We start from the raw sequence: 23,391 nt of genomic DNA, 5'->3' as shown, positions 1-23,391 counted from the left end.
TAGCTGATTGCTGTATGTTTATTAATTAATAGTTTGGAAACTGCAATATACACAAATTACTACCATAAACTTATTATATGTCCAGCACCTCTCTCATTGTGATGTGTTTCCTCGTTATGTGTGTATGTAAACTCAGAGTAGGGGAGTATAACCTACCCAAAATGGGACATATTAAAATATAGCCTTTATTGGTTCAATTAAAATACCCAAAGGAACAAACAAATAAAAATGTCCCCATTAAAAAAGAAAGAAAGGAAAGGAGAACAGACAGAGTATCGTGTCTCTGAAATTGCTATGTCAATTGTATAGCATTCACAACTAGCAGCTACTAGAGAACCACAGTGAGCAATCTGATTTACTTGTATGGAATCTCACAACACTCCTAAGACTGCACTTGTGTCCATATCAATAACACTTGGCTGTTCACTGGTATCTGTGTACTGCTAGGCTAATCTGTGCTTTCTGATAGCCAATTCCTCCTTCTTAACCACTATTGTATTAACCCTTTTCTCATGCTAATAATGCACTGCTGATAACTTGTTTGTATAGCTGAATAGGGAGAAGTTTACTGACTCACACCTATCAGGGAATCATTGAACTAACAATAGGGCAAGCTAGACACTTATCTCTTATCTCGTCCATTCTACCACCTCAATCTGTCACCTGACCGGTTTCAATGTCCCTTTACTATTGGACACATCATCAGAGGTGTAATTTCGAGGTGTTTCCTCCTTACAAACCATCTTGAAGGACTGCTTGGCACTAATATCCATTAGCCTCCTTTATAGCTTTCCACACACTGTGTTTTTAGTGGAGGTAGCTGATGGAGGTCTTAAAATGTACGGGACTGTGGGGTCGCATAGCTTCCACAATCACTCCACTCACTTCAAATCACAACCTACGAAGCGAGGTTCGGTAACTGTCTAGGACTAGGATGCAACTTCGCCCACTGTCACTGGGTGCTCATTTAGCACCTCCATCCGTACTCATGGAAGTGCTCATTGGTTACTGGTGAGTTCTAGAAAGGAAGCAGTACGTATGGGTCTCACTACTCACAGGACTAAACTCTGTTTCTCTGCACTGGGCAATGATGTTGCTCTAACTTTAGCTTTGCATTGATGCTCACTACACGTCAACACTGGCGACAAGGAGCAAGGAGTCCTAAGACTAGTGAGTGCTGAGAAATGCATCCACTGCTCTCCCTGGGCCCCATACTATGTGGGGGTTGAGGGCATTATACTGTATGGAAACTGGAGGCAATATACTGTGTAGCTGTGTAGGGGCTGAGGGTCATTATAATGTGTGAGCCCTGAACTGGTGGTATTATACTATGTAAGGACTGATCTGGGAGCAATGTCCTATGTGAGGTCTGAAATGGTGGCATTATACTGTGTGGTGGGCAACATTATATTGTGAAAAGTAAGTTACCTTTTGTGTTTGTCACAATAATAGTAAGTTATCCCTAGCTTGAATAGTAAGTTAATGTCTGTAACATTATTAACCACAAAATAATGGTAAGAAATATGAAATATGAGTTATGAATATGAGTTAATACTGTGACAGTCATGGTGGGTAAGGTAATATATTTAGTAATTCCATATGCCTCATGTTAAGGATTCATTCAGATTGTCAGGTTAGGTTGGTGCAATTAAAACTGCAAAGGAAAATAATTGTATGTGGTTTTCGGGGCTTTTTTTTTTTTTTACATAAATGTGATTCACATTTGAAATAAAAAAAAAAAAAATCAAGTGCATTTTTCTTATTCAGTTTTCAACTGCACCCATCTGAAAAACTGCACCAATACAATTTAGGCAATACCATATTTTTGTATATTTATATTGATTTTATATGTTTTATTATGTTACAAATGCTTTGTATAACCACATTGTGATAATCTCAATGTATTTTTACTGCTCAATCTTATCTTTCTATTTACTAATATCTGAAGGTAAATATGACGTATGGATTTAGAGGAATATCGCATCCGTTCAGACATGGCTGCCACCTAATAAGGCATTTATCCTGCAAAGGCTGCTGCACACTCTAAGCAGCATTACATGGCTGCAGCTCAGATGATGATGTTCATATGAAGCATGGATAGGCCAGGTCTTGCAGAATTGTCCTTCAATTTTTTTCTTTCAATTCAATAAGAGGCCATACAGAATCCATGCCACATGGTCGTCCAGGACAAATCTTAAGATTCTTTACTAAACTACATACCTTATTTGCTGCTCTTCTTTCTTGTTTTGCTTTCATCTCAGCTAGCAGTCCACTCCCCATCACTTGCACACCGTATCTCCGTCCACTCTGTGGACTGCTTTTGCTGTCACTGCGGTCAGACTTGCTATCATCAAGCTGCAAATTCTCCTCTAAAGAGTCGGGTGTTTTTAGTTCTTCTGATCTTTCTGTACTACTGCTGGGTCCGCTGCTCCCAGCACTGGCACTAGAACTCACAGCTCCATTACCATCACTAACTTTATCCTTCTTACTAGTGTCAGGCGCGGGACTTTTAACTGACGGTCTAGGAGATGGTGGTTCTTCGGTTACTATTACAGTCTGTGGACGTTCTGACTTGGATCTGGATTTAATAAGATTGAGGAAGCCACTTTTCCTGGATTCGCGTTTCTTTTTTTCTTCACCTTCACCAATATCTTGAGATTCCCCTCCTTTCAGGGAATGTTTTCTGAAAAACAAGTCAGCAAAATTAAAGCATACCTAACCTTTCAAGTAACTTTTCAGGATAAGCTGAATAATGGGAGTGTACATGGGCAATAACAGAATAGTTTCCTTCTGCAGGCCCTCTCTCTAATTCTCAGTTGTCCAAGTGCTACAGAAGACTAGCTTCTATGATTTCTTCTACAGACTTTACGTACAGAAAATAGAAAGCTGTTCCCCAAATATCTCTTCTTTACGCAGAAAAATCATGGAGAACATTATAGAGATGTTGTGACCACTACGGACTTGATTAAAGCACTTGTGGTGAGATACAAAACTTACTATGGGCCCCAGCAGCCTCTTTGCCTGTGTGCTTGCTTTTCTCTCACTTGGACTTTCCTCCCTCTCTCCACGGAATACTATTATGAACTATAATTTCACACTTCAAAAAGGTACAGTCCATTTTGGGAGACAACGATGTAATTCAACAGGGATTTCAGAGTGAATGCCAATTTAGGAGAGAGAAGCAGAGCAGGAAAAGAGGCAGATGGTTGGTGAAAAGCATTTTATTTCCTCTGACAAGATATAGTTTCTTATATTCACTTATGTTGAAAAGTCAGTGAACAATTAATTGTCAAGCAAAAAAAAAAAGTATTAAAAACGGAGTAAAAATGTGACTCTGATCATTTCAGATTTGAACACTGAAGTTCAAAGAGGCAGCACGTGAATCAATAATCACAAAATCTATGTAAGAGAATGGCTAAGGCTAAGTTCACATCTGTGCTTGGTGAGCGCTTGTAGATTCCGTTCCCATTTCGCTTGAAAAGTTTGCAAGCAGGACTATTCTTTTGGCATTTTTCAGGCGGAAACCTAGCGGCCCCCATTATAGTCTAACCAAAGAGGATTGGCTTTTCTTTTTTTGGGTCCTCAAGTGGACCTGAAAAATGGAAACCCAAGCGCAGATGTGAACCAAGCGTAAAGTGTAAAAATCAAAACTGAACAGTTTATAAACAGCAATATATAGCCGAACTTCTACTGAACAGCACATGACAAATCTGTTTCCAGCTGGGGGCAACACGGTGGCTCAGTGGTTAGCACTGTCTGTTTCCAGCCACATTTGATAGGACATTGTCAGAGCATTTCTATTCTTGTATGCAAATATTCAGCCATTAAAAAGTAAATAAAGCTTCTTTGTATTCACTGAATAGAGGTGCAAATTGCAAAGCACAAAAAAATAAACAAAACATTAAAATATACAAAAATCTAATATTAAAAAAAGTATTAAAAGACATTTCTGGTTAATTGTGAAACATTTGCTCCACAGCTGGATATTCCAACATTTGGTATGTCACTAGGCAACATAATTTGAAAAACACTTTCAACATTCACCGAGAAGTGCATTTGCCATTGTATTCAATATACACTTGCTGGCTGCTCAAACAGTGTGAAGAGAGGCATTTGCAAAGGGATTTCACAGTATGCCCTGAGCCGGTATTGAAGTATCAATTAAGTGTTTTGCCCTTTTAATTTCAAAAGCTGTCATTTTGCCTCGCTAAATTATGAATGTTTCTGAGAAAAAGCAAGATATGCTCGAGTGGGAGAGGAGAAATGACCTGTCATGCAGACACAACTTCCACAGACTTAAAATGTCTTAACAATTATCAGTGCAAACCAATGGTTAATTTAAAAGAAATGTAAAATTGGTGATATAGACAGATGTGTAGATATAAAATGTTTCTGTAGAACAAACACAAGACTAAAATGTTAAAAATATAGATGACCTTTCACCTCCTCAGGCAACTCCAACTCTTTGCATCCTCTTCCAATGATTCCACAGTTGATTTTTTTTTCTCGAGCCCCCCCCCCCCAACTGAACAATTGTTTCAGATATGATCAAATATATTGATATATTCTCTGTTGTCGGATGAGTGGTCCCAGGTCGTCGCTCAAGCCCAGATCCCACCGATAAACAGCATATTGGGTATTTAAATTAACTTTGCTGCTTGCTCAACAATGAAGGGGGATAGACAAATAAAAATCAATTGTGCTGGAATCAGTGGAGCGGATAAGAGGGATGCAAAGAGAGGGTGGAAATGGTAAAATATCCTCTTTAAATGCTCTTAGGTATCTACATGCAATGAGAAAGACACAATCATGGCCATAGCTGGCACTCCTGATTTTTTTTTTCCAGAAAATGAAGTATTTCCTCCAGAAAATTACTCCAATTATACATCTTTTGTTTTACACGTTTATTTCCTTTGTTTGTAACACTAAAAACAGAAAAAAAAGCCAAAAAAGATACCGGCTAGACCGGCAACCACGAATATATGCTGCCTTAAGCCCTGCGGCTAAAGCTTGCTCTCCTGCAACCCCCGGACGCTACCTGATCTTCTCCCAGGTCCAGTACAATCCTAGTGAGTTGTATTGAACGTCTGCCTCTGCCTTTACCTGTGGTGCACTGAGCCTGCTGTACCCTCTCGATAGCTGCCAAGTCTGGCTTAATGAGTCTGCCAAGTCCAACCCCACCATTAGGGGCTCAGGTGAATATGTCCTGAGGCTGGACTTGGCTCTAGGTAGAGCTAGACCATAGTTCTAGTAGAACCTGGTTTTTTGGAACTCACCTTGTCTGAGTTTTGAACAATAATTACTCTTTATTGCGCACTGTGAAAAAGGAACATCAGAATATCTGAAAATGGACTTGTAACCTTGAGATTGTTGATATTTTTCCACTAATTTGGTTCACAAGTCCTCAGACAGTTTATTTTATTTTTTTATTTTTTTTATTTTATGGTAGAGTTGGAAGGGACCTCAAGGGCCATCGGGTCCAACCCCCTGCGAGTGTAGGTTTTCCTAAATCATCCCAGCTATATGTTTATCCAGATTCCGCTTGAAGATTTCCATTGATGGAGCGCCCACCACCTCCCGTGGCAGCCTATTCCACTCTCTCACTACCCTCACTGTCAGAAAGTTTTTCCTAATGTCTAATCTGTATCTCTTTCCCTTTAGTTTCATCCCATTGCTTCTTGTACTTCCTTGTGCTAATGAGAATAGGGTAGATCCCTCTGCACTGTGACTACCTTTCAGATATTTGTAGACTGCTATTAAATCTCCCCTCAGCCTTCTCTTCTGCAAACTAAACAATCCCAGTTCCTTTTAGCCGCTCCTCATAGGACATGGTTTGCAGCCTTCCACCATTTTGGTTGCTCTTCTCTGGACTTGCTCCATTATATCGATGTCTTTCTTGAATTGAGGCGCCCAGAACTGTACACAGTATTCCAGGTGTGGTCTGACCAGGGAAGAGTACAGCGGAATAATGACTTCTCTTGATCTAGATTCAATGCTTGTCTTAATACATCCCAGAATTTTATTAGCCTTTTTTGCAGCAGCACCGCACTGTTGGCTCATGTTGAATTTGTGATCTACTATTATGCCCAAGTCCTTTTCCCCTATGCTATCACTTAGTTCTATTCCTCCCATACTATATATGTTTTTTACATTTCTGTTACCCAGATGTAGAACTTTGCATTTGTCCCTGTTAAATACCATTTTGTTGGCCTCAGCCCATTGTTCCAGTGTGTCTAAGTCCTTTTGAATACACTCTCTCTCCTCTCTAGTGTTGGCTATTCATCCTATCTTCGTATCATCTGCAAATTTTATGAGTTCCCCAATAATTCCATTGTCCAGATCATTTATAAAGATATTAAAAAGTACTGGGCCCAGAACAGAGCCCTGCGGCACCCCGCTTTTGACTTTCTTCCAGTTCGATGTGTAGCCATTTAGTATTACTCGTTGTGCCCGATCATTAAGCCAGTTGTGAATCCACCTAACTGATTTTTTGTCAAAGCCATACTTAATCATTTTTTCAATAAGAAGGTTATGTGATACTTTATCAAATGCCTTACTGAAGTCGAAATATACTATGTCCACGGCATTCCCTTGGTCCAACCATTCAGTGATTTTGTTGTAGAAGGAAATCAGGTTAGTTTGACAAGATTTATTGGTCATAAAGCCGTGCTGGCTCTGGTTAATTAATGCCTTCCCATCCAGGTACCGAAGTAAATGTTCCTTGACAATTTGCTCAAAGATTTTTCCTGCTATCGAGGTCAGACTTACCGGCCTGTAATTTCCTGGATCGTCCCTTTTCCCCTTTTTGTAGATGGGGACAACATTTGCCCTTTTCCAATCTAAAGGGACCACTCCTGTTTCCCATGACTTACCGAAGATTATAGCAAGGGGTTCTGTTATTTCCTCTGCTATCTCTTTCAGGACTCTAGGGTGTAAATCATCTGGTCCTGGGGACTTGGTTTCCTGTAACTTGGCTAAGTGCTCTCTTACCAGACCTTCGCTTATAGTCAGCTTGGAGTCCTCCTTCCCCTCATCTCCATCACCATTAATGTCGATATTTCCATTAGTTTCTTGGGAGAAGACGGATACAAAATATGAATTTAGTAGCTCCACCTGCTGTTCCACCAGGTTAACTGTTTCTCCTTTGTCATTCTTCAGGACTCCAATGGTCTCCTTCACTTTTCTTTTGCTTTTAACATATCCCCATAATCCTTTTACCTTACTCTTTGCCTCTTTTGCAAGCTTCAATTCGTGTTCAGCCTTAGCTCCTTTGATGCTTGTCTTGCAGAGTCTGCAGACTGCTGTGTACTCTTCCTTAGGTATAGTTCCCATCTTCCACTTTTTGTATGTTTCCTTTTTCCTTTTTAGCAGGTTATGTAATTTTTTGGTCATCCATCCTGATATTTTTAGGTGCTTCCCATTTTTCTTCCTTCTAGGTACTGTTAGTTCCTGTGCTTTAATGATTTCCCTACGGAAGATTTCCCACCCTTCATGTGCATTTTTGTGCTTAAGAATTTTGCACCATGGAATTCTGCTAACCCTTGCCTTCAGGCTCGTGAAGTCTGCCCTGCTAAAGTCGAGCCTTGAAGTCTGTGTCTTCTCAGGTCTTCTTCTTCTTGCAACCCCAAACTCAAGTATAGCATGATCGCTGAATCCCAGTGTCCCTGCTACCCGCAGTTCTCTTCTCCATGCTTAGTGTGGCACACACAGACACACAATGCAAAGATTGACTGAACTTCTCTTCTTTTCATCTGGTTTCAGGTGTAATTTTCATATTACCCACACCTGTTACTTGCCACAGGTGATTTTGAACGAGCATCACATGCGTGGAAAAAAAAAAAGTTATTTACCCACAATTTGGAAAATGTGTGAACAATTTTGCCTGGACCATTTTTGGATTTTTGTGTGAAATTATGTCCCATTTGCCTTTTTTTTACTCAGTTTTTTGTGCTGTTCCAATACACATAAAAGAAGTAAACATGTGTATAACAAAACGTGTTATTGCAATAATTTTCTAAGAGAAATAATTCATTTTCTGGAACTCTCTGGGGTGATTATTATGGCCATGACTGTAATAAGAGTTACAATGTGTCACAAAAGGCAAAACAAAACAAAAAAAAGCCTGAACCAGATTAGCCATTCCAGATATTGCCCGCTGTTCACTTTAAAGTGAGAGTTTGCTACAATTGGACATGTGCTGTACAGTTCTTTACTCTGCCTCCAAGTCTCCACCTAAGAAGAGTGTAACCCATACAACCTTGTTCACTAATGAAATTTTCCACCAACTTTTAGGAGGACCTGGCCTATATTGTGGTAAAAATGGTTACCTCTGATCAAACTGTCTTTGGCAAACACCTTGGGCCTAACGCTCTCCTCCAATAATGACAAGTTACTAATTCCTGCATCTCTTTATTATGGAAGCGGCCATTCATTCCTATGGGTGCGTGCTATTCGAAACAGCAATTTCGAATAGTACTCACTCATCTCTATTTGATAAGACTTATAATAAAGAGACGCAGGAATTAGTAACTTGTTGTTTAAACAGCACAGCTAATCCACATACTCTTCTCTGCTATACTGACAAACAACAAAACAAAACAAAAAAAAACAATAGCCTCCCGAAATGTACATTTTAAAAAACAAAAACAAAACTCGACTATCCTACTCTAGCTAACATGGTCTTCAGGCTTCTCTAGAATCATCACAATCATTAGAATCATCTGCTTAGCAGATCCACCACGCCCAATGTGAACAAAACAATATTAGAAAGTGGATAGCAACTTTAACTTACTTTGAATCAATCCTTGTCACCTTCTTGCTGAAAAACTCATCTACACCTTCATCTACTCTAGGCATCAGGCCATTTTGGTCTCCATCTGATGCAGCTTCAGCTCCAAGTTGCTAGACATTAAACAAGAAGAGATTACATTTACCAAGCATCCAAACAAATATACCCAGAATGTCTAAGACTTAAGACAGTACAAATGTAAACTTGTCGGTTATAAAACATGCCAGATTTATCACAATGTCTGAATGATAAATCTCACACTTTGTCAGACAGTCTAAGCTTATATCATCAATGAGATGGTGTAATTTCCAACATAAAAAAAAAAGTGTCAACATTTTGGTGGCGTTGCATGTTAAGCAGTGACCTTATCATTTTACTGCATTTTTTTGGAGCCAAACCTAGTAGTGGCTACAGAAGGAATGGGAAATATCTAGAAAGCTCTTATACTTCTCCCTTTTGTTCAATCCATTTCAAGGTTTGGCTCAAAAAATGCAGGGAGAGAAAGAGGGAAATAAAGAGAGCGACAGAGACCGTCTGCAAGCGATGCAAAAAGACTTAAAACACAAGAGGACATATACACCTCAGCAGTTATTATATAGTCAATAAAGTAGAAAACAAATACTAACATTAGATTTGCTGGGTTGCTGTTTCTTCATTCTCTTTGGTCGTAATTTAGTAAAGTGCTCAAGTTTTTTCCCTTCTTCTGATGGCAACTCTGCTATGAGACTGGATGATCGCTTATCCTGCTTGTAAGAGGGGTAAGGAGGGTCTTCTATGTGTATTGGGACATCTTCAAGGGCCTTGTCGAGGTCAAACTCCATTTCTTGTAAAACAGAAGTTAATATGAAGATGAAGGAAACAATAATAACAACATCATACAACCTGGAAAACAGATTTGCATATTTCCCATAATCTCCCAGTGGAGCGAAAATAGCTTTGTAAGTCTCCACACGCCTGCAAAGGTGCTCTCTCCTCAAGGAGTGATATTATACCCAGAACCTGGTCTAATAGTCTCATCTCAGCCAAACCAGTTTTCCCTACGCGGTACTGATGAGATCCAACCAGATCAAAATAGCACTGTCCACAGCTGGGATTCTGTTCCATTTGGAATTGATTTACTGGTTTGGCTAAACCCTGCATCATAGCATAAAGCTTGTTGAAAAAGTCATGCATGATGTTTAAGGGGGCTGTCCCTAGAGGGTAGCAAGAAGAGGCAATGCTTTCCTAATTACATCCTGGAAAACAGATTTGCATATTTCCCAACATCATACAAGTCATTTTGTGCTATGGAGTTTTTGCTCTGTCCATAATCATTTAGACACTTCCTAACAGGTTCAATGTACTCACCAAAGGCTCTGGATACAGGACGCAGCATTCTGCTATGGATACTCTTTCTTTTGGACTTGGGAGTCATCTGTAACAATGACATCAATAGTTCACTGTAAATTTTCTGTAGGATATAGCTTTCTAGTAAGAAAATAGTATCAAGACATAAAAGCAACAAATACAGATGGTTTACTGAGGCTTCCTAATGTAAACGTATTCTTGCTGCTGTAATACAGTGCAAAGACAATACAGATGTACATTCATTTACAAGGCTATTTCTATCCAGTACAGAAATGCAACTAGACTGAGGAAGGGTCACACCATGCTGACAAAGGTCTTCCTGTGAAGCAGCTTAATGGAAAGGCCATGGCTTTCTTCCTCTTAATAACATTTTACCATGTTACTGTTTGAGAAATAACATTGTCAGCACTTTGTTAAATATACTTGCTATATACTACGTGCATAGGAAAATGACAAGTGCTGAGATAGGGATGATTTATCACTGAGGAACATACAAGCTACATAATGCATATGCCTCCTTATTATATACACTGGAAATGCTATACAGACTTCATTATTTATTAATCATATTATCTGTGTATACAAGATACTAGAATTCACAGTATTATTACTGTATGACACTAGGTTCACAGTAGTGTTCGTCTCTCAGTAATTCAGGTCCACGTGGGGACTTAAACGATGGACAGCCTGTCCATTATTTTTTTATTTTTATTTTTTAAATGGTTACCTGTGGACACCATAGACTATAATAGAGTCCGCCAGGAGTCTGTCGGATTTCTGACATGCAGGACGTTTCTATGGAGTCTCCAACCCAGATGTGACCCTAGCCTTATAAGGGTTAACAGAACAGCAAAAACTAACTAAAAAAAGATAAAGCGGGTTTCTTTTTTGACTTTGAAAATTCCTCATGTAACAGAACAACTCTCTAGGATGTTGAATATGATAACCTGTAGACCACATTTAAAAACATTAATTTCCTCTAAAAATCCCCCCCCCCCCCGAAATTACAAAGACACATAATGTAAACTGTAGTGAACGTAATCTTCTTACTAATGGCTGGAGTTATTCATTCCCTTCTGGTCCAAAACTGTGTCATGTGACTAACACTCTGATTCTCCAACTGAAGTGGTTTCATTTGTGGACAGGACATTTAGTTCTGTGTTCCCTTGTGGCTTACCCTGAGACTTTCATAGAAATGAATCAGAACACTGACATTCTGAGATTGGATGGCTCTCAAATGCAGCCACAGTAAGAAGATTACCTGCACTACAATTTACATCATATACCCTTCTAACTGGAAAGCAAATTCAACTGTTTGCGGGGAGTATATCAGAAAGGTCAGACATTTCCATGTAATGTCATCTTGTTGGTAAGTTGCATAGAAGCCGAATATTAGTCAATGTCAACATGTGAGTTTAGCCATAGTAAAGCATAGCTGAAAACAAATTTGCTAGCTGGGGTAGGATTAGAGAGACAGATTATTGATAATAGTGGCCATGACCACGAATCACTTGTGGCACTATACTCCTATTGTCAGTGCTCACTATACATCACTAAACCGTACAGGTCATGAAATGACCATCTAAGCAACGTGGTCAAGAACTAAAGGCCAATTTGCCCTGAGCTAGGTGTAAACCCTGGTGTGTAGTCTCCAAATAGAACCACTTGTGGAACTGTAGATACAAAGTTGTTCAAAAAATATTCTAAAGGATGGTTTCAATAAGAATATGAATGATCAAAAACTTTGTAAATGTAATGTACAGTACTGTACACAGGTAGTTGTGCAAGTACCAGATTCAAGTGTCTAGGACTATAATACTGAGCTCCACTTTCCCTTCTCAGGAAGTGACATTTCAGCTGTTGGTCATATGCGCATGCTACAGTTCTGTACCATTCATTTCAAAGTGACTGACATGCAGCATGGCCACATGACCGATAGGCATGATGTCACTTCCTGAGGAGAGAAGGTGTAGCTCAGTATAATAGTTATAGATAACCCCTTTAATGTGGAATGGGCTACATTTTGAAGATTTCTGCTCTGACCTCAAACATGCATAGGAAGAACTGCAGTCAGCCATGGAGGAAACAATCTACATCTTGCCCTCTCTGTCCAGGATGTTTATAGATTTTTTTAGTCTCAGACATTCTTACATTTTCTGATACTCATGCAGTGAAAGAACATGCAAAAGTGTCAATCACACATCCATAGATTAGCAACAGCACAAATATAAAGTACCCCTGTTGACGCTACGGAGAGTCTTAACATTTACCATTTACAACACCGCATATATTTCCTTCTTCACGGAGATTAGGTTAGTATTCGGACATGGTCATGGTCAATCTTCCATAAATATGTGTATAGGTGCATACAGTAGGTAATTGTAGTGAACACACAAAATATCTTCTTTATCTTCTGCTAATTTCTTGCAGAAATTTCTGCGACTAAATATGTATCCTATGCATGTAAGTGAGATTGATTCTTTGACAAGATAAGTGAGGCTATAGAATGGTGGAAACAATCCTAGAGTGTGAGTTCTCCTTTAAACAGTGACAGTTCCCTTTAACTAGATAGCCAGATAATTATCTGGGCAGTTTGGATGGGAAAGCCTCTGTCCGGAATGACACTTTGCTTTATTGATGTCATATTGTATGAGTATGTACCTATTTGTATTGTGATGAATAAGGATGTGGTGCCCTTTATTTGGATTGTGTATTGCATGTGTGATATGTTACATGTTGTACTGTCTTTGTATTTAGTAAGAAGGTCCCATCTCTTCTTGGGCAATTTTGGAGAGATGGAACCTATGCGCAGGCTCGGCACTACACTGCATACAAAATTTGGTGACATGCTGTGTTGGAAACCTGGGTGTATGTTGTGATTCAGCAAAACGATATATGGATGTGTCTGCGACTCTGAATTGCAACTACTGCATCATCCAGCAGTCATGCATTCATACACATCCTTTGAAATGTAATGTTGATCTACGTCATTGATTTTCTTTCTCCTATGGCCATCTTTGCCTGCTGAGACACTTGTCCCTATTAAGGCTAAAACCCCACATTTCAGGCCGCAGTAAGAAAGCGCTACGGGAAAAACAGCAGTGGAAATGCATCACGGTTTTCCCACTATGCTATTGACAGAAAGTCCACAAGCTTTCTCTGCAGACTTTTTGCTTCTATTATACCTATACAGAAAATGTCACCATTTTTTATAGGTATAATTGACATGCTGCAATTTGCAAAAACATAACAGTTTTTGAAATTGCAGCAAGTCTTCTGCAGATATTTAACTGCAATATATGGACGGATAAGCCAGAATCCCCTCCACATTGCAGGGACTGTAAAATGCTGTGTTTTTTGCACTACGTTTACACTACATAGAGCCCCGGCCTAAGAACTTTCATGGAAATATTAGCCTCACCTAAAGAGTTACCTAGAGTGACTGATTGCTAATCATATACAGTCCTATGAAAAAGTTTGGGCACCCCTATTAATCTTAATCATTTTTAGTTCTAAATATTTTGGTGTTTGCAACAGCCATTTCAGTTTGATATATCTAATAACTGATGGACACAGTAATATTTCAGGATTGAAATGAGGTTTATTGTACTAACAGAAAATGCGCAATATGCATTAAACCAAAATTTGACCGGTGCAAAAATATGGGCACCTCAACAGAAAAGTGACATTAATATTTAGTACATCCTCCCTTTGCAAAGATAACAGCCTCTAGTCGCTTCTTGTAGCTTTTAATCAGTTCCTGGATCCTGGATGAAGGTATTTTGGACCATTCCTCTTTACAAAACAATTCAAGTTCAGTTAAGTTTGATGGTCGCCGAGCATGGACAGCCCGCTCTCAAATGATCTGAAAACAAAGATTGTTCAACATAGTTGTTCAGGGGAAGGATACAAAACGTTGTCTCAGAGATTTAACCTGTCAGTTTCCACTGTGAGGAACATAGTAAGGAAATGGAAGACCACAGGGACAGTTCTTGTTAAGCCCAGAAGTGGCAGGCCAAGAAAAATATCAGAAAGGCAGAGAAGAAGAATGGTGAGAACAGTCAAGGACAATCCACAGACCACCTCCAAAGAGCTGCAGCATCATCTTGCTGCAGATGGTGTCACTGTGCATCGGTAACAATACAGCGCACTTTGCACAAATAGAAGCTGTATGGGAGAGTGATGAGAAAGAAGCCGTTTCTGCACGTACGCCACAAATAGAGTTGCCTGAGGTATGCAAAAGCACATTTGGAGAAGCCAACTTCATTTTGGAAACAAAGATTGAGTTGTTTGGTTATAAAAAAAGCGTTATGTATGGCGTCCAAAAAGAAACAGCATTCTAAGAAAAACACTTGCTACCCACTGTAAAATTTGGTGGAGGTTCCATCATGCTTTGGGGCTGTGTGGCCAATGCCGGCACCAGGAATCTTGTTAAAGTTGAGGGTCGCATGGATTCCACTCAGTATCAGCAGATTCTTGAGAATAATGTTCAAGAATCAGTGACGAAGTTGAAGTTACGCCGGGGATGGATATTTCAGCAAGACAATGATCCAAAACACCGCTCCAAATCCTCAGGCATTCATGCAGAGGAACAATTACAATGTTCTGGAAGGGCCATCCCAGTCCCCAGACCTGAATATCATTGAACATCTGTGGGATGATTTGAAGCGGGCTGTCCATGCTCGGCGACCATCTAACTTAACTGAACTTGAATTGTTTGTCCAAAATACCTTTATCCAGGATCCAGGAAAAGCTACAGGAAGCGACTAGAGGCTGTTATCTTTGAAAAAGGAGGATGTACTAAATATTAATGTCACTTTTCTGCTGAGGTGCCCATACTTTTGCACTGGTCAAATTTTGGTTTAATGCATATTGCACATTTTCTGTTAGTACAATAAACCTCATTTCAATCCTGAAATATTACTGTGTCCATCAGTTATTAGATATATCAAACTGAAATGGCTGTTGCAAATACCAAAATATTTAGAACTAAAAATGATTAAGATTAATAGGGGTGCCCAAACTTTTTCATAGGACTGTATAAGGATCTTGTAAGAGGGCTAGACAACATTGTGGGGAAAGGGTTAAGGCAGCCAAGGGGCCCTATACTGACTTTGGTGTAGTTATTATAGGACAGTCACAGAAATGCCTGAAACTATTTGTTCCATTTGAATATAACCTTACAATAGCATTGATCAATCTTCCCTGTTATTTTTCAACAGCAAGACGTATAAACCTCATGAAGATGGCAGTACTGTACTCCTCAAATATCTCTACATTCTCCAGCGTATCTTTGCTCCCATACCCAAGCTCGTCTTACAGAATTTGCACTCTATCTATCTATCTATCTATCTATCTATCTATCTATCTATCTATCTATCTATCTATCTATCTATCTATCTCCTTCATCTGGGAGCCTGCTAGATCCAAGTTTCAGCTCTTCAAGCTACAGAAACACAAGGATCTGGGAAAATGACCCTCCATGTAAGTAGTAAAGATACATATCAGTCCAAATATCTTCTATTGTGGGTCAGCCCATAGGAACAACCTGCCCAAAGAAGCACCTGGCTACACACTCATCCCCTCTGACACTTTGGTCTATACATCATAAGCGATCTATACCAAGACAAACACTGCTTTGTGGTCCACATCATGGCCAGAAGGATGTAGTCCATTGCCTGAAGCAAATCCAATTTTTATCACATCACAGCTGAAACCCATTTATGTGACAATCCAACACTTGACCAAATACACGCTATGCAGGAAGCCACTCAAAGTGGGGACTGTAAATGATCTATATGATGATAGTATCTATTTCTTTTGACCAACTCTGAAACAGAGTTCAGATTTCCGACACTAATTCTTCAAGTATCTTCAGCGACGATATATGCCCTCACATCTCAATTCCAAGTAGACAGACTGTCCATATCATCACATCCACTGATTGGAACTGTTTGTTCCCAGAGACTTGGTGGCTTAATTTTCACATTGTTTTGCTACCTGATAACAGTTAAAGCTCAGTATACTCCTCTTCCAGCAGTAGAGAAATGGAAATCCCTTAATCCATCATTAATGGATGAGACTTATGAAGAGATATTAGAATCCCACGTCTCCACCAGCAATAAATAAGTTCATCCAACTATACTTTAACCACCAGGCCTATCTGATACAGCTTAGGTTTTACAAGATGCACAGAAGTCCTGCACCAGCCTTCCCAAAGAATTACGGCCCCATCACACAAGAATCTTCCTGAAGGAAACCTTTTTTTTGCATAGTACTCCATTGTGATGAAGTGGATTGATCATAGACCTCCTTGCCTGACTCAATGGAAAAAGATGGTAATATATTAACATATAATATTCATTCAGTGAAGGGTTTGGGGCACCTGGGATGACTCAGCCGTGGCCTCACATTATCCTGCTTAGCTTATGATGCCTCTACGTGACCTTATGCCTCATATTTAACAACTCTCCTGTTGCCATGATGGTGCTGCCCTGGTCCATCACAATTGTGCCATCCTGTACATATATATTTAATGACTGCTTTTTTTTATATTCTCAAAACCTCCGTTTTTTTTTTGTTTTTTTTATTAGTTTTAACACAACAGATCTAATGGTCTTGCTCCACTGGACCTTGATTTATAGGCCGGATAGATAAAGGTCAAGCAAGCTCAGAGCAACAAAACAGTTTCAAAAACCTGTAAAGAAAACTAAAACATGTATAATAAGTAAAACCGATAGGAAATAGTGAATGTTTTTTCTATATATTTTAAATATGGTGATACTTTCTCTTTAAAATGACTTGCGTGTCACTGTATGAGAAAAAAAATGTGGTAATCTAGGTCTTGAAAAATTTTGGTTTTTTTAGTTCATACATGGCCCCTTTATGTTATTGTTTATCTTTGAAGTATCATTTTAACTATGACATGGCTATTCATTGTTAATAAAAAATCCTAAAAAATATTCTAAATAACTAATAAATAATTAAAATTAAAAAGACTCTAATAATAGTATCCTTTTAAGGTAACATGAAAGAAAAAAAGCTACGACTACTCTGAAATTTCCTATAATATTTATTTAACTGACTTCCTACCATCCAAAAAATGAGACCATTACTGTGAGTTTTATCATGCGACACAAACATTTACTTATGATCCATAACACTAGCACGGTAACATACAGAACAAAAGCAAACATGTTAGTGCAGTGCCTGGAACTATTTCCGGGTTGCAAATAATCTCCAGCGTGCAGAATTTATATTTACTTCTTTCAAGCGAATTATTCACTAACCATGCAGTATTATTAGTTCGGTAACCACAGAAAGACGTGTTTGCTATCACCCAGGAGCCAGACTCTCAGCAGAGAGATAAATGAAGCATGAAAGTAAAAGACACAGGGAAAGACACAAAAAAAAGAAAAGTACTTACACTTCTACAGCAGAGAGTCTCCAAGCAGCAAAAAGAAAGAGACAGGATGTGAATAAAGAAGAGAGAAAAGCTAATTTCTAAAAGGCAGAGAGAAATAAGGAAAAAAAATAAAATAAAACTAGAAAACACATTCAGTTAGAGGGGAAAAAAATGAAAGACAGTAATATACTTCAATCTCTTCTGCTCACGTAGCAGGGGAATCATCATATTCTCCGGTGACAGGCGAAGGGAGAATATGTGCCTCTATAACAGCATCCGACATTAAATCATATGCTGTGACAGTCACACAATAATCCAAAAATATCTCAGTGGTTATCCACATAGTGCACAGGTCTGTATGGTCTGCAAGTTTGTAGTGCAATGCACACTACAACACCTTCAGCTAATGCAAATGGGAAGTTTTAACATGACATTTAAATTATAAAAATGAATAAAAAAAATAAATAAAAAAAATTATAATAATAATATAATAATAATAATATTATATATATATATATATATATATATATATATATATATATATATATATAATTTATTTTCAGTATTTAAAGCCTGATAATAAATGTACTATAGGTGTAAAGGTTATTTTACCTGCAAAGCAGACATTTATGTATTGGTATAGCAAAGCAGGATGGTCTCTGTACTATACTGTATTGTGGAGATGCCAAGATTGTAAGCTTAAAGGGGCTCTATCATTGGGAAAAGTCATTTTTAGATAAGCACATCCTTGTTTAGCCTTTAGAAAGGCTATTTCACACAATCCTTTAGCATGTAAATTGCCTCAGCAGATTTTGTATAAGTCTGTTTTTAATCACATACTAATGAGCTTAGACCATGCACCAGAAGTGATAGAGCCCCTTTAAAAACTCCATGCTTCTGCATGTGCTGGACAATGACACCATATTTTCCTGCGCCTTTTTAAGTACATGTTCAGACAGCTGATTTTACAGGCTAAAAATTAGACACTGAAAATTTGCTGAAAAAAAAATTAAAGACTCATATTCCTGACTACTGCTATGGATCCACTCATTGACTAGCCCCATTCAATTGTGCTAACCCATGGGTAGTTACCCAATAAAGTTTCTTTTTGAAAACCACATCAACTATTGATAGGTCTGTAAAATAGAATTCAAACCTGTTTATTCCTTTTAAACACATTATAAAGCAGAATAGGAGTCAAAAACAACATGGTGATCCTGCCCAAAGAAGAAAAGAACTGTATCCCTTTATTATAAAGACAAAAGTCTGTTGTGCTTCATTTTGCATAACAAGTTAAATGACTAAACAGGAGGATAACTAAAGGATCACACTCAATAAAAATACAAAAGTTCAACTTACGTGCCCCCCTTCCCACACACACACACAGCTGATTCTTACTCATGTCTGGCACCTCCCTCCTGTACATTTCAGCAGTATTTACATTTCTTACACGATCTGGACCCAGACTGCCATGAAAACCATCTGTTGATGGTGCCTCCCGCATACGAATTATGTCCTTCCGGTTTCCCACACACAATGCCTCCTTTACTGCTGTCCAAATACCCAAATGCAATTTTTGCCACTAATGGGCTAATTTTGTCCTTTCTGACAGTAGAAGGCCGAGTATCATAAATCATCTCATTTCTGTACACCAGAGGGCAGGCGTAAAACATTTATGATGACAAGCAAATGAGAAAGGAGATCAAAGAAATGCAACCAGCCCTAGTGAGTTGTGGCTGACGTGTGGGCACCCTGGCCTCTGGGCCTGGTGACAGCTATGACCTCTAGAATTGCCCCAGTGATAACTAAGCATAGTTGTCCACAAATAAAGTTATCAAACAAGAAAACATAGGAAAGAAGTAGATTCCTACAAGGCTGTAATAACATGCAAGCAAATAAGTAAAATGTGCAATAATATTGATGTTAATAATGAATATCTAGAATATATTACATTGTTATGGCATTCAGGAAAGAGTGTAGCCTGAGGATTATGCTTAATAATTTACAACAGTCTGCACATATTATCTTTAGATGACAATATTAATGTGGAAAAAGACCAAAGGCTACCATTGTCTCCAAGTGCAGCAGGATGCACATTTTCTAATAGAGAATCCACTTCTTTCTTGATCTTCTCTATAAAAATGTATTATTGGGGGAGGAATACACAAGTAAATGTGAATACTATCTTATATTAATGATGCCATGTATTAAAACTACAGGCTTCAAAACAAAGCTCCAATTCATTACAGATCCCCAGCAAACAGTAAATGAGTTGATGGGTTGATTATTGGCAGCCACAGCAATTGTGTTATTGCTAGGAAAGTTGCAGTTGTCCATTTCTTTAAAACAGACACTGCAGTGCAAATACAATAACGTACAGAACCCTTTTATATTGATGGGCTTAGCATATGGTGGTATTGAATCCACCAAAGCAGGAACCATTGTTTGCAGCAGCTCATGCTTTAACTGTAGAACAATACCTATACATTTTGAAGGATGTCTATCACTGACCCCAGCTACTTTAAACTGCTCCCACGGTGCTGTAGATTATGTTAGCAGAATAAAAACCATACCTTTCTTATGTTTCAGAGCCCCAGGGATGTGGAAAAAAAGCATTCGTATTCTTTAGTCAAATGAGGATCTTGGAGCACAGGGGGAGCTTTCATCTATTACTGAGCATTACTGTATCATCACTAAACACTTCCATCCTGCATCAGTGGTAGACTCACTTTATTTTTTACGGTTTTCAATAATTCCTAAAAGATTTGTTTAAAGTGTAAGGTCATTTTCTAAGTCTAGTGCCCTTCTAAAAAAGGCTACAGACCTAAGGTAAGCTATGGAGGAGATTTTGTAATAGTTTTCATGATAGACTCTTTCCAAACAATCCAGCTGCTAGTAGTTGCTGTAGAAAACGCAGTGGTGTACAATATATGTTGAGTGTGAAGTATTACATAGGGGGAGGTCCATTGATTTTAGGGGATACAAGCAGTGCTCCAGGCTAGGACTCATTTTGAATGCTCTAGATTTCCTATAAACATAGGGTATCTACAGCAGAAAACATAATAGAAAAAATGGTCATCTCTTATGCAAATCATTAGGGCTTGTCAATCATTCTCATACCTCCCAACCGTCCCGATTTCCGCGGGACACTCACGATTTCGGTGACGTGTACCGCGGTCCCAGTTGGAGGGAGGTATGTCCCGATTTCAACTCAGATCTGCGTCCAGAGGATGCAGATCTGCGTTGAACACATACGCGGCTAAAGCAAGGAGCTGTCACAGTTCAGCTCCTTGCTTCGCCACTGCACGCCGCCTACTGGCTGTGTAGATACGATGTGATGACGTCACATCGCGTCTACAACTGTGTGCCAGTGAGAGAGAGAGGCGCGCAGAGTGCGGCAGGGGAACGAGGAGAAGGTAAGTGTAATGTGTACACTGAGGTGGAACGTGAAACTGGGGGCAGATGAAGGAGAGGACGGCATGACACTGGGGGCAGAGATGTGGAGACATGAATCTGGGGGCAGAGATGGAGGGGACATGAATCTGGGGGGCAGAGATGGAGGGGACATGAATCTGGGGGCAGAGATGGAGGGGACATGAATCTGGGGGCAGAGATGGAGGGGACATGAATCTGGGGACAGAGATGGAGGGGACATGAAACTGGGGGCAGAGATGGAGGGGGAACATGAAACTGGGGGCAGAGATAGGGTGTATATGAAACTGGGGGAGAGATACAGGGGGAACATATAATTTACGGGTGACTGTAGGAGGATTATACTGTGTGTGGGCACATGAAAAATTAATGAGAATAGGCGGAGTCAACACAAAAGTGGGCAGGGCTAAATTTGAGCGCCGCACATTTTGTCCCTCTTTCGGCTCTTTAAAAGTTGGGAGGTATGCATTCTATGTGTACTTGAAGCTATTTATCATTCAGATGTACAAGTTACCTATTTATACCATGCAAAGGTACAGAAGAATCCAGGTGGCAGCAGTGCACTAGTATCTGCCTTTTATTGATATCTTAACAGTTTGATGTATAAGAAAATCAATGAAAAGAAAAAAAAAGAAAGTCATTCTGCCTTATAGTATATAAATATACTATAAGCATTGCTATATATTTAACAATATTTAAAAGGGGTTTTCTGGGCATAAATTTTTTTTATTTTTTTATTTTTAGAAAGGTCTGTTAGTGCTAGTAATGGATTAATAAGTACACCCATATATCTTTAGCAGTGTTTGGAGTGATTTCTGAGTGTCTCTGGCAGCGGCTGACCACCTCTGCCTTTGTTTACTTGGTGTTAGATTCACGCTGTGCAGTTTCCTGTGTAGCTGCTACACTAGTTCCCTCTCAGCCCTCCCTCTAATCACTCCGTTAAAAAACCCTCCCTGTCTCAGTAAGCCTAGTGATCCTGCTCATTACTAGCCCCTCCCACTCTTCCTCCTGTCTCTCTAAGCCTATGATCCCGCCAATTATTAGCCCCTCTTACCCTCCCCAGTCGCCCTAGCTAACCTATTCTGCCAACTACTAGCAGGCATGAAGAAGGGAGCTGTTCCCTGGACACAGGAAGGCTTGGTGAGTATTCATGGGGATAGGGGAGGGAGAAGAGTAATGGTGACATTCTGTTTTGGAAGCAGTGAAACAGAACATCACCAGATTATCAGAGTGTCCCTGGAGCGGCCACATGACCGCTTCACCCCACCCTGTACGGCCCCTCTACCTGACCTATCTATGTTACTGGAACCACACTTACCCCTGTCCCATGGGTCTGATGCCTTGGGATAACCCTGGACCCCGACCTATCCTTCAAGTCGCACGTTAAAACCCTCAACACTTCCTGCCACCTCCAACTCAAGAACATCCATCAAATACGTTCCTTCCTCACCCCACAAGGACGCCAGTCCATGCCCTCATAATCTCCCACTTAGATTGCTGGGAGTCCATGGAGAAGGGTGTTACAGTAAACATCCTCGCCCCCCTCCAGTCCACCCTAAACTGTGCTGCTTGCTTAATTCACCTTACCCCCCGTTCTTCATCGACTGCTCCCTCCCCTAACTAACGTTAACATACAAAGCCTTCCATAACCTGTCCCCTTCATATATCTCTGACCTAATCTCCCGCTACCTGTCTACACGTAACCTCAGATCCTCCAATGACCTCCTATTCCGCTCTGCTCTCATCCGCTCCTCACACAACCGTCTCCAAGATTTCTCCCGTGCATCCATCATACTCTGGAACTCCTTACCAAGACACATAAGACTGACCCCCACATTCACAGGCTTCAAGAAAGCCCTGAAGACTCACCTATTCAGGAAAGCCTACAACCCGCAATAACACTACTGTCACCACACCACCACCACCAGTCGGTGATTGTTAGTATTAGATTTGTATATTTTGTGTACTGTATGTAAACCCCCAAATGTAAAGCACCATGGAATTAATGGTGCCATTTGTAAAATCTATTGTATATCTGTTTTTGGCTATAAATCAAGGAGGACAAGCTACAGCAGGTTATGCAAATCACTGATGTAGTAGGTGTCATTGATATCTGCAAATCCTAAAATTTTTCAAGTACCTAGCTCTGGTGGCATGTGGAAGGGGCATAAAACACTGAGTAAAAGGAAAGTTTTTCAGCCATATGAAACCTGAAAAATTGTCTCAAGTAATCTGGGATGATTGTGCAATGCTTCCTGTTTGTTTACGTCAGTTAACACCACTTGTTGCAAAATAAGAGGGACAGAATCCTTAAAGGGGCTCTATCAGCAAAATTATGCTGTACTAGCTTTTACCCGCGACTTCGTCTGCGGTGATTTGAGAATTGGGCGGACACAGACGTGTGAAACTGTAAAAGTGC

At 39.6% G+C, this 23,391-nt stretch overlaps 1 protein-coding gene across 3 annotated transcripts in view; it reads right to left on the bottom strand.

Moving 5' to 3' along the window:
* The window catches only part of CARMIL1 (capping protein regulator and myosin 1 linker 1), a 260,007-nt gene that overhangs the window by 12,191 nt on the left and 224,425 nt on the right, over nucleotides 1–23,391 (bottom strand). For 2 of the 3 annotated variants that reach the window (XM_075270894.1, XM_075270895.1), the window contains exons 30-34: nucleotides 17,562–17,579; nucleotides 10,136–10,202; nucleotides 9,415–9,611; nucleotides 8,792–8,901; nucleotides 2,221–2,683 (exon numbers count right to left, since the gene is read on the bottom strand). In XM_075270894.1, coding sequence (XP_075126995.1) covers nucleotides 2,221–2,683; nucleotides 8,792–8,901; nucleotides 9,415–9,611; nucleotides 10,136–10,202; nucleotides 17,562–17,579 — 855 coding nt within the window. The remainder of the gene's footprint in view (nucleotides 1–2,220; nucleotides 2,684–8,791; nucleotides 8,902–9,414; nucleotides 9,612–10,135; nucleotides 10,203–17,561; nucleotides 17,580–23,391) is intronic. The other variant, XM_075270896.1, reaches the window with a different exon arrangement.

The sequence above is a fragment of the Leptodactylus fuscus genome, chromosome 4 (genome assembly GCF_031893055.1).
Source record: "Leptodactylus fuscus isolate aLepFus1 chromosome 4, aLepFus1.hap2, whole genome shotgun sequence".
Classification (NCBI taxonomy): domain Eukaryota; kingdom Metazoa; phylum Chordata; class Amphibia; order Anura; family Leptodactylidae; genus Leptodactylus; species Leptodactylus fuscus.
The sequence above is the reverse complement of the archived record's forward strand: the minus strand, read 5'-3'. Positions and strand labels throughout refer to the sequence as shown.